The following is a 14,354-nucleotide window of genomic DNA, read 5'->3' on the forward strand; positions in this document are numbered from 1 at the left end:
CGTTTCCAACTTCAAACAACCGAAAATGAAGCTACAAGTTGTTTTCAACTTCAAACCTGTCTGAAATGAAGTTACAAGTTGTTTCCAACTTTAATCGAGTCAATAATGAAGCTACAAGTTGTTTCCCAGCTCAAACGAGTAAAGATGAAACTAAAAGTCGCTTCCAACTTCAAACAACCGAAAATGAAGCTATAAGTTGTTTTCAACTTCAAACATGTCTGAAATGAAGTTACAAGTTGTTTCCAACTTCGATCGATTCAATAATGAAGCTACAAGTTGTTTCTGGTCTCAAACGAGTAAAGATGAAACTAAAAGTTGTTTCGAACTTCAAACAACCGAAAATTAAGCTACAAGTTTTTTTCAACATCAAACAAGTTTGAAATTAAGCTACAAGTTGTTTCCAACTTCAATCGAGTCAATAATGAAGCTACAAGTTGTTTCCGGGCTCAAACGAGTAAAGATGAAACTAAAAGTTGTTTCTAACTTCAAACAACCGAAAATGAAGCTACAAGTTGTTTTCAACATCAAACAAGTCTGAAATGAAGCTACAAGTTGTTTCCAACTTCAATCGACTCAATAATGAAGCTACAAGTTTTTTCCGGGCTCAAACGAGTAAAGATGAAACTAAAAGTTGTTTCCAACTTCAAACAACCGAAAATGAAGCTACAAGTTGTTTTCAACATCAAACAAGTCTGAAATAAAGCTACAAGTTGTTTCCAACTTCAATCGAGTCAATAATGAAGCTACAAGTTCTTTCCGGGCTCAAACGAGTAAAGATGAAACTAAAAGTTGTTTCCAACTTCAAACAACCGAAAATGAAGCTACAAATGTTTTCGACTTCAAACAAGTCTGAAATGAAGCTACAAGTTGTTTCCAACTTCAATCGAGTCAATAATGAAGCTACAAGTTGTTTCCAACTTCAATCGAGTCAATAATGAAGCTACAAGTTGTTTCCAGGCTCAAACGAGTAAAGATGAAACTAAAAGTCGTTTCCAACTTCAAACAACCGAAAATGAAGCTACAAGTTGTTTTCAACTTCAAACCTGTCTGAAATGAAGTTACAAGTTTTTTCCAACTTTAACCGAGTCAATAATGAAGCTACAAGTTGTTTCCCAGCTCAAACGAGTAAAGATGAAACTAAAAGTGGCTTCCAACTTCAAACAACCGAAAATGAAGCTACAAGTTGTTTTCAACATCAATGGAGTTCTTGAGGGGTTTTTTCAGGGTCGAAACGGATTAAGGCAGGGAGACCCGCTTTCTCCCTACCTTTTTGTGCTTAGTATGGAAGTTTTGTCTAGTTTCCTAAAGGCTAAACTTAACTCTGATGATTCCTTTAATTTTCACTGGCGCACCAAACCTTTACAGCTCAGTCATGTAATTTTCGCCGATGATATTTTTCTGTTCTGCAAGGGTGAGTCTAATTCGATAAGACTTTTGCTCGACTCTGTTCTGCAATTTTCTGGTGTTTCTGGACTGCAGCTGAATAAAGAAAAATGCTTGGGTTTTTTCTCTTGTGTCCCGAATAATGTCATCTCTCATACGCTTAATCACTATGGTTTTCAATTGGGAAGTTTGCCTATCTCCTACTTAGGATTACCTCTCATTACTAGCAGGCTTAATGAATCCATCTGTGCTCCCTTGATTCAGAGGCTGAGTCGAAAGGTTGAAAGTTGGACGGTTCGACATCTCCGATATAGTGGTCGTCTTCAATTGATAAAAACGGTCTTACAAGGGATACAGAGCTACTGGTCCTTGTATTTATTTCTTCCTGTTGGGGTTCTTAAGAGAATTCAGTCCATTCTTGCTCGTTTTCTCTGGGCTGGTGATTTGCATTCCAGCTGTCACTATAAAGTCGCCTGGGCTGATTGTTGTTTCATAAGGGAGGAAGGTGGTTTGGGGTTGCGTGATTTGTTCGATTGGAATAAGGCAGCAATTTTATTTCAAGTATGGAGATTAGCTCATCCGAATCCTTCTTCTATATGGCTGCTCTGGGTTCATTCTTGTATGTTAAAACGTAAACACTTCTGGACAACTAAGATCCCGTACAAATGCCCTTGGAATTTAAGAAAAATTCTCAATCATCGTCGGGAAGCTCTGAGATTCATCTCCTGTAAGGTAATGGCTGGCTCCTCCTTTAAATTCTGGTATGACCCGTGGCTTATCTCTGTCCCCTTGATTGAGAGATTTGGTGATGGTATTATTTCGGTGATGGATTCTTCTCATGAAGCTACAGTCGGTTCTGCTATTGTTAATGGCTACTGGGCTGTTTCTAGCTCGAATGATTTTAGAGCCACTCAAATTCGCTCTTTGATTTCTTCTTGCTCTATTGCAAGACAAGATGCTGTGGTCAATTTAAGAGTAATTTGGGAGTCTATCCGCAGGCGAGGACCCTCCTCTCCGTGGATTCCGTTGATTTGGAGCAAGTTTAATATCCCTTCCTGCTCGTTTATTTCTTGGCTTGCTTGTAGGAATCGCCTCTCAACAAAAGACAGACTTTTTAATATCCAACAGGTTGTGGATCCTTTGTGTTGTCTTTGCAGGAGTAATGCAGAATCTGCTGAACATTTATTCACTTCTTGTCCGTATACTTATCTTGTGCTTCGTGCTTGTCCATTTGATTTGTTTATTAACTGGAATGCTTGGATGCTGGGCAATTTCTTTACGGATGCTTTAACTAATTTTCAAAAGCAGATGGCATTTCTCTATATTACGACTGCTATTTACTCGATTTGGAAAGAAAGGAATAGGCGTATTCATGATGATAGCAGTATGTCTGTGGACAATATAATTAGGCTTGTCAAGAGAATGTTTCGTGAAAAATTGTTCTCATGCCCTGAATTTCGTAGGAAAGTACATGTTGAACCCCACCTGAGTCAACTTCTCTTTTAATGCTGTGAGAATTGGTGTTTTTGTCGTGTAGTGGCTTCTTGTTGGGCCTTCTTTTCGGTTGTCTAGCTTTATGTTGTTAGTTCCTTTCTTTTGGAACTTTTATTTTGTTTCTCGCGGGGTATGCCCCTAGAAGTGTTTTTCCCTCTCTTTTTTTAATATAATTTTCATTTAGCAAAAAAAAAAAAAAAAAAAAAAACATCAAACATGTCTGAAATGAAGTTACAAGTTGTTTCCAACTTCAATCGATTCAATAATGAAGCTACACGTTGTTTCTGGGCTCAAACGAGTAAAGATGAAACTAAAAGTTGTTTCGAACTTCAAACAACCGAAAATTAAGCTACAAGTTGTTTTCAACAACAAACAAGTCTGAAATTAAGTTACAAGTTGTTTCCAACTTCAATTGAGTCAATAATGAAGCTACAAGTTGTTTCCAGGCTCAAACGAGTAAAGATGAAACTAAAAGTTGTTTCTAATTTCAAACAACCGAAAATGAAGCTACAAGTTGTTTTCAACTTCAAACATGTCAGAAATGAAGTTACAAGTTGTTTCCAACTTCAATCGAGTCAATAATGAAGCTACAAGTTGTTTCTGGGCTCAAACGAGTAAAGATGAAACTAAAAGTTGTTTCGAACTTCAAACAACCGAAAATTAAGCTACAAGTTGTTTTCAACATCAAACAAGTCTGAAATTAAGCTACAAGTTGTTTCCAACTTCAATTGAGTCAATAATGAAGCTACAAGTTGTTTCCAGGTTCAAACGAGTAAAGATGAAACTAAAAGTTGTTTCTAACTTCAAACAACCGAAAATGAAGCTACAAGTTGTTTTCAACTTCAAACATGTCTGAAATGAAGTTACAAGTTGTTTCCAACTTCAATCGACTCAATAATGAAGCTACAAGTTGTTTCTGGGCTCAAACGAGAAAAGATGAAACTAAAAGTTGTTTCGAACTTCAAACAACCGAAAATGAAGCTACAAGTTGATCAACATCAAACAAGTCTGAAATGAAGCTAAAAGTTGTTTCCAACTTTAATCGAGTCAATAATGAAGCTACAAGTTGTTTCCGGGCTCAAACGAGTAAAGATGAAAGTAAAAGTTGTTTCGCAATTCAAACAACCAAAAATGAAGCTACAAGTTGTTTTCAACATCAAACAAGTCTGAAATAAAACTACAAGTTGTTTCCAACTTCAATCGACTCAATAATGAAGCTACAAGTTGTTTCTGGGCTCAAACAAGAAAAGATGAAACCAAAAGTTGTTTCGAACTTTAAACAACCGAAAATGAAGCTACAAGTTGATCAACATCAAACAAGTCTGAAATGAAGCTACAAGTTGTTTCCAACTTCAATCGAGTCAATAATGAAGCTACACGTTGTTTCTGGGCTCAAACGAGTAAAGATGAAACTAAAAGTTGTTTCGAACTTCAAACAACCGAAAATTAAGCTACAAGTTGTTTTCAACAACAAACAAGTCTGAAATTAAGTTACAAGTTGTTTCCAACTTCAATTGAGTCAATAATGAAGCTACAAGTTGTTTCCAGGCTCAAACGAGTAAAGATGAAACTAAAAGTTGTTTCTAATTTCAAACAACCGAAAATGAAGCTACAAGTTGTTTTCAACTTCAAACATGTCAGAAATGAAGTTACAAGTTGTTTCCAACTTCAATCGAGTCAATAATGAAGCTACAAGTTGTTTCTGGGCTCAAACGAGTAAAGATGAAACTAAAAGTTGTTTCGAACTTCAAACAACCGAAAATTAAGCTACAAGTTGTTTTCAACATCAAACAAGTCTGAAATTAAGCTACAAGTTGTTTCCAACTTCAATTGAGTCAATAATGAAGCTACAAGTTGTTTCCAGGTTCAAACGAGTAAAGATGAAACTAAAAGTTGTTTCTAACTTCAAACAACCGAAAATGAAGCTACAAGTTGTTTTCAACTTCAAACATGTCTGAAATGAAGTTACAAGTTGTTTCCAACTTCAATCGACTCAATAATGAAGCTACAAGTTGTTTCTGGGCTCAAACGAGAAAAGATGAAACTAAAAGTTGTTTCGAACTTCAAACAACCGAAAATGAAGCTACAAGTTGATCAACATCAAACAAGTCTGAAATGAAGCTAAAAGTTGTTTCCAAATTTAATCGAGTCAATAATGAAGCTACAAGTTGTTTCCGGGCTCAAACGAGTAAAGATGAAAGTAAAAGTTGTTTCGCAATTCAAACAACCAAAAATGAAGCTACAAGTTGTTTTCAACATCAAACAAGTCTGAAATAAAACTACAAGTTGTTTCCAACTTCAATCGACTCAATAATGAAGCTACAAGTTGTTTCTGGGCTCAAACAAGAAAAGATGAAACCAAAAGTTGTTTCGAACTTTAAACAACCGAAAATGAAGCTACAAGTTGATCAACATCAAACAAGTCTGAAATGAAGCTACAAGTTGTTTCCAACTTCAATCGAGTCAATAATGAAGCTACAAGTTGTTTCCGGGCTCAAACGAGTAAAGATGAAACTAAAAGTTGTTTCGAACTTCAAACAACCGAAAATTAAGCTACAAGTTGTTTTCAACATCAAACAAGTCTGAAATGAAGCTACAAGTTGTTTCCAACTTCAATCGAGTCAATAATGAAGCTACAAGTTTTTTCCGGGCTCAAACGAGTAAAGATGAAACTAAAAGTTGTTTCCAACTTCAAACAACCGAAAATGAAGCTACAAGTTGTTTTCAACATCAAACAAGTCTGAAATAAAGCTACAAGTTGTTTCCAACTTCAATCGAGTCAATAATGAAGCTACAAGTTCTTTCCGGGCTCAAACGAGTAAAGATGAAACTAAAAGTTGTTTCCAACTTCAAACAACCGAAAATGAAGCTACAAATGTTTTCGACTTCAAACAAGTCTGAAATGAAGCTACAAGTTGTTTCCAACTTCAATCGAGTCAATAATGAAGCTACAAGTTGTTTCCAACTTCAATCGAGTCAATAATGAAGCAACAAGTTGTTTCCAGGTTCAAACGAGTAAAGATGAAACTAAAAGTCGTTTCCAACTTCAAACAACCGAAAATGAAGCTACAAGTTGTTTTCAACTTCAAACCTGTCTGAAATGAAGTTACAAGTTGTTTCCAACTTTAATCGAGTCAATAATGAAGCTACAAGTTGTTTTTTTTTTTTTTTTTTTTGCTAATTAAGCTACAAGTTGTTTCCAACTTCAATCGAGTCAATAATGAAGCTACAAGTTGTTTCCAGGCTCAAACGAGTAAAGATGAAACTAAAAGTTGTTTCCAACTTCAAACAACCGAAAATGAAGCTACAAATGTTTTCGACTTCAAACAAGTCTGAAATGAAGCTACAAGTTGTTTCCAACTTCAATCGAGTCTCTGTAATGTCTCGGACTCTATCGTTAACGATACTCTTCTGAGGTATGGGTTTAGTAGAGGCTTTCTCCCGATCACTTATCTTGGTGTTCCCCTTATTACTAGCAGGCTCACACCTCAACTTTGTACACCCCTTCTTCACAAGATGTGTGCAAGAATTGATTGTTGGACTGTTCGCAGTTTGCGTTACAGTGGACGTCTCCAGCTTATAAATTCGGTTCTTCAAGGTATTCAGGGATACTGGAGCATGTATCTTTTTCTGCCAAAAGGTGTTCTAAAGCGGGTTCAATCTATTATGGCAAAGTTTCTGTGGGCTGGAAACTTAGAGGCAAATTGTCAATACAAGGTGGCATGGTCTGAATGCTGCACTCCAAAAGCTGAAGGGGGACTGGGTATTAGAGATTTATTCCAGTGGAACTCTTCTGCCATTCTTTTTCAGGTGTGGAGATTATCAAAGCCTGACCCGACTTCCCTTTGGCTTCTTTGGGTTCATTCTTGTTTACTCAAAAACAAAGCTTTCTAGACTACCTCAATCCCTTATAAATGTCCGTGGAATCTTCGGAAAATCTTCTCTGCTCGCACCACAGCACTCCAATTTATTTCTTTGAGAGTTAAAGCTGATTCCAGGTTTAAAGTGTGGCATGATCCTTGGCTCTCCTCTGTTCCCTTAATTACTCGGTTTGGCGATAGTTTCATTACTGTCATGAATTCTTCTACTGGTGCATTGGTGGGATCTTTGATTGTTAATAATCAATGGGCTCCTATTCCTTCTAATGATTATCGAGCTATTCGCCTTCGAGAATTACTGCAGAACTGTCCTATTGGTAATGAGGATGCTATTCTATGGAATGGGGACTCTACTGAAAAAATTCATACCATATGGGAGTCCGTTAGAAGACATGGCCAACCGGCTGCTTGGGTCCCTCTCCTGTGGAATAAATTTCACATCCCTTCTTGTTCTTTTATCACTTGGCTGGCTTATCGAAATAGATTACTTACGAAGGATCGCATGGAGCTCTTTGGAATGACCGTGGACCCAGTTTGTGTCTTATGTCGAAGCTATAATGAGACTGCAGAGCACTTATTCTCTATCTGTCCCTATACTTTTTTACTTCTTCGTGCCTGCCCTTTTGAGCTGCGTATTAATTGGCAAGAATGGCTTCAGGGAAATTTCTTTATGGATAATATAACGAGATTTCAGCAGAACGTTGCATTCTTATATTTCTCTACTGTGGTCTATTTGGTTTGGAGAGAAAGAAACGACCGTATTCATGGCAAAAGACCAACTCCTGTGACTCAACTAGAATTTCTTATAAAAAGAATGGTTCGTGAAAAGCTTTTCTCGTGCCCTGCTTTTAGGAGAAAAATGCAAACTGATCCCACCATGTGTAATATTTTATATTAATCTTATTCTAGTGAATTGTAGTGGCTTGGTTGGATAGCCTCTGATGTTGGAGCAACTAGCTTAGTTAGTCTTTGTACTGTTTTATTTGTTATGAACTAGAATCCTTGTCTTTCTAGTTCTTCCGCGGGGTATGCCCCTAGATTTTGTATCTTCTTTTTCTTTTATAAAATTTTCAGTTAGCAAAAAAAAAAAAACTTCAATCGAGTCAATAATGAAGCTACAAGTTGTTTCCAACTTCAATCGAGTCAATAATGAAGCTACAAGTTGTTTCCAGGCTCAAACGAGTAAAGATGAAACTAAAAGTCGTTTCCAACTTCAAACAACCGAAAATGAAGCTACAAGTTGTTTTCAACTTCAAACCTGTCTGAAATGAAGTTACAAGTTTTTTCCAACTTTAATCGAGTCAATAATGAAGCTACAAGTTGTTTCCCAGCTCAAACGAGTAAAGATGAAACTAAAAGTGGCTTCCAACTTCAAACAACCGAAAATGAAGCTACAAGTTGTTTTCAACATCAAACATGTCTGAAATGAAGTTACAAGTTGTTTCCAACTTCAATCGATTCAATAATGAAGCTACACGTTGTTTCTGGGCTCAAACGAGTAAAGATGAAACTAAAAGTTGTTTCGAACTTCAAACAACCGAAAATTAAGCTACAAGTTGTTTTCAACAACAAACAAGTCTGAAATTAAGTTACAAGTTGTTTCCAACTTCAATTGAGTCAATAATGAAGCTACAAGTTGTTTCCAGGCTCAAACGAGTAAAGATGAAACTAAAAGTTGTTTCTAATTTCAAACAACCGAAAATGAAGCTACAAGTTGTTTTCAACTTCAAACATGTCAGAAATGAAGTTACAAGTTGTTTCCAACTTCAATCGAGTCAATAATGAAGCTACAAGTTGTTTCTGGGCTCAAACGAGTAAAGATGAAACTAAAAGTTGTTTCGAACTTCAAACAATCGAAAATTAAGCTACAAGTTGTTTTCAACATCAAACAAGTCTGAAATTAAGCTACAAGTTGTTTCCAACTTCAATTGAGTCAATAATGAAGCTACAAGTTGTTTCCAGGTTCAAACGAGTAAAGATGAAACTAAAAGTTGTTTCTAACTTCAAACAACCGAAAATGAAGCTACAAGTTGTTTTCAACTTCTTTTTTTTTTTTTTTTGCTAAATAAGAAGTGCATTAAAAGAAAAAAGAAATACATGTCTAGGGGCATACCCCGCGAAAAGGAAAGCAACTAGACATCGAACATACAAGGGAAAAAGCTAAAAATGTCAAACAGTGACATTAGGAATAAGCTAGACTAACCGCATAAGGCTTACTAAAATACAGAACCAACAGGTCTTTAGAACTGTAAAAAAACTAATAAATAAGGCTAATAATGGATCTGTCCTCGCGTACCCACTTCTTAAATTTCTCACAAGAAAACAACCTCTCATGGACAATTTGTCGCAAACGAGTGATGATGTGAATTGATGCATGCCCAGGCCCCACATTATGACACCGAAAGTTACGCTCCTTCCATACCAAATAAACGGCAACCGAAAAATATAAACTACCAATTAGTTTCTGTCTTTTACTAATAGTTGGACTAAAAATGTTCCCATCTTGACAGTGAACCCAATTAGAGGAGAAAACAACAGGACAAGCTCTTCTGATTAAATCGAAAAAGGGACAGCTTGTGAAGAGATGATTAGTGGACTCAAGATCATTACAAAACAGGCAGCCGGGATCAGTTTGCATATCAAAATCCAACATTCTATCACGAGTTAACAAACGGTTCTTGAGGGCTGTCCACAGAATAAAGGAACACTTGGGAATTGAAAAGGAGTTCCACACAATGTCACACCATGGAGCCCGAGAAGAACGATGACGGAGAGTGTGCCAAATAACCGAAATAGAGATACGAGAGTTATTCAGACCATCCCAAGTGATGTGGTCGAAAGCATGCACCTGGATATTGGAAATGAGATCACGCATCACTTGAATACTATAGTGGTTAGACTGGGGCAAATGCCAAACACCATTCTGCTGATAGCGGTTAATCAAGATATTCTGATTAGATTCAGAGTTGCTAATGGCCTGAGAACCAAGTCGGAGGAGAAGAGGGGTATTGCCCACCCAAGGGTCAAGCCAGAACTTGAAGCTAGAATTTCTCCCAACATGATAACGAATAAAAGATTTGGCTCGTTCTCTGCATTTAAGAATGCATCTTACTCCCCATGAACAGCGATAGGGTATACTAACAGTCCAGATGCCTTTATCTTTCAACAACACCCCACGAAACCATGTCAGCCAAATAGAATTTTCTTTAGATTGAACCACACGCCAGAGCTGAAAGAGAGCCGCAGAATCATTCCATTCGAAAATATTACGGAGCCCCAGACCACCCTCATCCTTGGGTCGACAACAATCACTCCATTTAACTTTATAGTGACATTTGCCATTAATCTTGTAATAGCCTCCCCAAAGAAATTTGAAAAATATTGAGTTAATTCTAGAGAGGATATAATGAGGCAGAAATAAAAACATGCTCCAATAACCCACAATACCATTAAGAATGACCTGCAGCAGAATCAGTCTCCCAGCAAAGCTTAAAAATTTGGCAGTCCATACCTCAATTCTAGCACAGAGTTTATCAATCAGAGGCTGACAGTCCCTAGCTTGGAGCTTAGAAGAAATTAGAGGCAGTCCGAGGTAGGTAATTGGGAAAGAGCCAAGCTGAAAACCAGTAGAAGAAAGAACTTGCTGTCGAATCTCAGGCCTAACACCAGCAAAAAAACACTGACTTTTCCTCTCATTAGGACGCAAACCAGATATGGAAGAGAACCAGTTTAGACCACAGTAGAGAGCCTGGACAGAATGCAAATCACCCCTACAAAACATGAACACATCATCCGCAAAAATCAAGTGACTGAGCAGAATATCTTTAGTACGCCAGTGATACTGAAAGTCAGTTGAGGAGGTGGCTTTGCGAATACAAGCAGTGAACACCTCCATGGCAAGCACAAATAAGTAGGGGGAAAGCGGGTCTCCCTGACGAAGACCAGAGCGGCCATTAAAATAACCCTCGAGGCTGCCATTTACTTTAATAGAGAACATAGCACTAGTGATGCAAGCATGAACCCAATCAATAAACTGGGGAGGGAAGTTCATTCTCCTCAAAGTAGCAAACATAAAGTCCCAATTTAGAGAGTCGAAGGCTTTGTGGATATCGATTTTAATAGCACAACGTGGCGGCCCTTGATCACGGTGGTAATCCTTGCACAAAGACTGGACAAGTAGAACATTGTCGCCAATAGATCTGCCCGGGAGAAAGGCTGATTGATAAGGAGAGATCAAAGATTTCAGAACCAGCTGTAATCTCCGGGAAAGCAATTTGGAGATACACTTGTAGAGTGTATTGCAACATGAGATAGGACGAAAGTCCTGCATTACCGAGGGGTTACTAGTTTTAGGAACCAGAGCTACCGCGGCAGAGTTTACAATTCTGGGCATATGGCCAGAGTTAAAAAAGTGCAGAATCGCAGCCTCAACATCAGCCCCAACAATGCTCCAAGCCTTGATAAAAAATTCAGCAGTAAATCCATCCGGACCAGGTGATTTATTCTTAGGCATTTGCTTGAACGTGTCAAGAATATCTTTGCCAGAAAACGGCCTCGAGAGGAAATCAAACTGCGCTTGAGAAATAACAGGTAATTCTAAATCGTTAGGAATTGGAAGAACAGGGGAAGCATTACCAAAGAGCCCTTTAAAGTAATCCACTGCAACATTAGAGATAGCCTGGTGAGAATCATGCACAATACCGCTAGCATCAGTAATATTAATAATCTTGTTAACATTCCAGCGGTTTTTACAGGAATGAAAGAAATATTTAGAATTGTTGTCGCCTAAATTCAACCACTGAACCCTGGACTTCTGCTTAAAGAAGGATTCCTCAGCGGCAAGAGACTCTTTATAAGCACAAATTAAGGTCTTTTCTTGCTCGAAATCAGAAGCATTAGCTGAGTTCTGAAAATCAGCAAGGGCAGCTCTATCCTGGCATACCTTAGCGTGAATGTTACCCAGATTGTTATTGATACTCTTGAGGCCCGATTTCACCAACTTTAACTTAGAGGTTAATATGAACCAAGGGTCTCCTCGAATGGCAGTATTCCAGCAACGAGAGACCGTAGACAGAAATAAAGGATGCTCACAGATAAAATTAAAGCATTGGAAAGGTTTAGGGGGCTGAGTTCTAGCAATGCCAAGATCAGTAGTTGCCGGGGAGTGGTCAGAAAGGCCACGATTAGGGAAATTAGCAGAGGAGAGGTCAAACCTAACCAACCAAGAAGCATTAACCAAAACACGATCAAGCTTGCGATACACAGGACTAGGACTAAACCCATCACACCAAGTAAAGAGGTTGCCATTATATCTAAGATCAGTCAGACCAAGCTTGAGAACACAGTCCCTGAATTCTTCCATGTCACGATTCCAACATACTCTACCACCCTGCTTTTCCAGAATATTCAAACAAACATTAAAATCCCCTGAAAGAACCCAAGCCGAGTCACCAACCAACCGGCCAACAGACAGTAACTCCTCCCATAAAAGCCTTCTTTCGATACCAGAATTCAAGCCATAAATAAACGTGATCACAAAGTCAACCTTGAGGTGCTTTTGAAAAACAGAACAGGTAATGTGCTGCGAGGACCGAGCCAAAAGAGAGACATCCCAAAAGAAGGGGTTCCATCCAACCCAAATTCGACCACCATGGTGACAATCATAATTATCCAACCAATTAAAACAGCGGTCAATCTCCGAAGAGATATTCTTAGCAACGTCCTTATGCACTCTAGTCTCAATAAGCCCAATCAAACTAATTTTATTAGAACGAAGGAAGTCCTTCACAAAAGGGGCCTTATTGTTTAAACCACGGACGTTGAAAGAACAAAAATCAATCATTCAAAAAGATTAGAGAGGGGGGGATGGGGAAGCCCCCATACCTTTAGCAACACGCTTCTGTTTTTTACGTTGAGATTTACTGAGCTTTTGATCAAGATTGGCAACGAACTTGGCATCAATCTCATCAACCATAGTAAGATTTTTAAAGCTGTTACGAGGAGGAGTAGAGTCACTAGTTGGTGACTCAAAAACCGGAGGTTTATGCTTACGGGAAACAGTATGCCACTCCTCAGTAGCAGGCCCCGGAGTAACAGTAGCAGAAACATTAGAGGAAGGGGGAATCTTGTCATTGTGCAGAGAAGAGCATGGCTGTCCAGAGTTATCAGCAACCGGGGGGATCACTGTGCTATCAGGCTCAGGAGCAGGCCTCTTTTTTTCAACCCATTTGCGCACCGTTTTTGGGCAAGCACCAATCAAGTGACCCAACGAGCGACAACCATTGCAAACCACAGGCATATGTGGATAACTAACCAAGACCTCATGAAGCACAACCTTATCAGAGTTAGGTTCTAACACCTCGACATTAAGCTTAGTTGGCAGAGCATCGCCAATGTTGTAGTCAACGCAAAGCTTGGCAAAAGGAAGAATCTCGAGCTTCTTTGTTAAATCATCTGCAGTAAGGGGCTTTCCAATGGCACTCCCAAGACAGCTAAGTCCCTCCCGAGTCCAGTACGAATCAGGCACTCGATCAAACCGTACCCACAAAGGCATGTGTGAGATGCTACCCGGAGTAGTGCCCCAGGCGTATACTAGCAGAGGTCTTTTCTCCACATACCATGTCCCAGTCGAGAGTACAGATGTGATACCACCAACATCAGAGAACCGAAAAATAAAAGTTCTCTCATCTTTTTGAGAGATGTGTTGGAGCCCAAACTTTTTCCAGGTGGAGAAAGCAAAGTCCGACACCTTCTTGAAGGGGAGGAATCCCTTCGAAAAAGAGCCCGTAATACAGAGCTTAAGCTTCTCATTTCCTTTTTGCAAAACCTCCAGGGGAGGGGAGACAACATCAGAACCAGCCTTACGAGGAAAGTAATCAAAGGATACCTCAGGAGAGGGAGGTTTTGCCAACATCTCAGCCCAAGACTTCGGCTTAGCATCTGTAGTCTTACTGATTGTAACATCATCAGGCTTATCATTCATCACAGGCCCTAAATCCTCTTTAGGCGGAATCACCTGGGTAACATCAACTTTCGATTTCATTTTGTCAACAAAAGGATTTGGGCTTTTTTTTAGCGGCATTTCACCATTCACCTGATGGGCATCTGGATTCTGCTGAGCTTTACCAACGGAAACTCCACTCCTGGGCATCCCAAAATCATCTCTATCAAGCATTGAAGCACCAAAACCATCATCCTTCAAAGACTTCAAAATATCAGTTTCAGAATAACCCTTAGTTTTTAAAAACTTGAGGGCATCCATGAGTTTCTTGCGAGTAGAGTAGAGCTCTTCTCGCTCAGTCTTCATAGTGTGCATCATAGCATGAACTGTAGAACTCATTTGATTTTTACCAGGTGCTTTAACACCCCTTGGCGACTGAGAATCCGAACTGGAGTACCCATCAACCACATCTTCGATGTCGACACGCTCCAGGATTGGAATACCTCCAAGAGAACTGGGTTTTATCCCAGTAGGAGCTAGAGGATCCACTTCCAGATGCGTTGCTGCAACCTCCTTACCAGATCCCGAAAGAATTTCACGGAGAATGTCACTACGAACAGCGAACGGAGCTCCAGAATCGAAGACTCCATCTTCAAGCC

At 39.0% G+C, this 14,354-nt stretch overlaps 1 protein-coding gene across 1 annotated transcript; it reads left to right on the top strand.

Moving 5' to 3' along the window:
- Nucleotides 1–1,170: 1,170 nt before the first annotated feature.
- On the top strand, nt 1,171–2,889 carry LOC135152123 (uncharacterized). Its single transcript, XM_064091957.1, has one exon. The coding sequence runs from the start codon at nt 1,171–1,173 to the stop codon at nt 2,887–2,889; it is 1,719 nt and encodes a 572-aa protein (XP_063948027.1).
- The last annotated feature ends 11,465 nt before the right edge of the window (nt 2,890–14,354 follow it).

This window comes from Daucus carota, chromosome 4 (assembly GCF_001625215.2).
Source record: "Daucus carota subsp. sativus chromosome 4, DH1 v3.0, whole genome shotgun sequence".
NCBI classification, from domain to species: Eukaryota; Viridiplantae; Streptophyta; class Magnoliopsida; order Apiales; family Apiaceae; genus Daucus; species Daucus carota.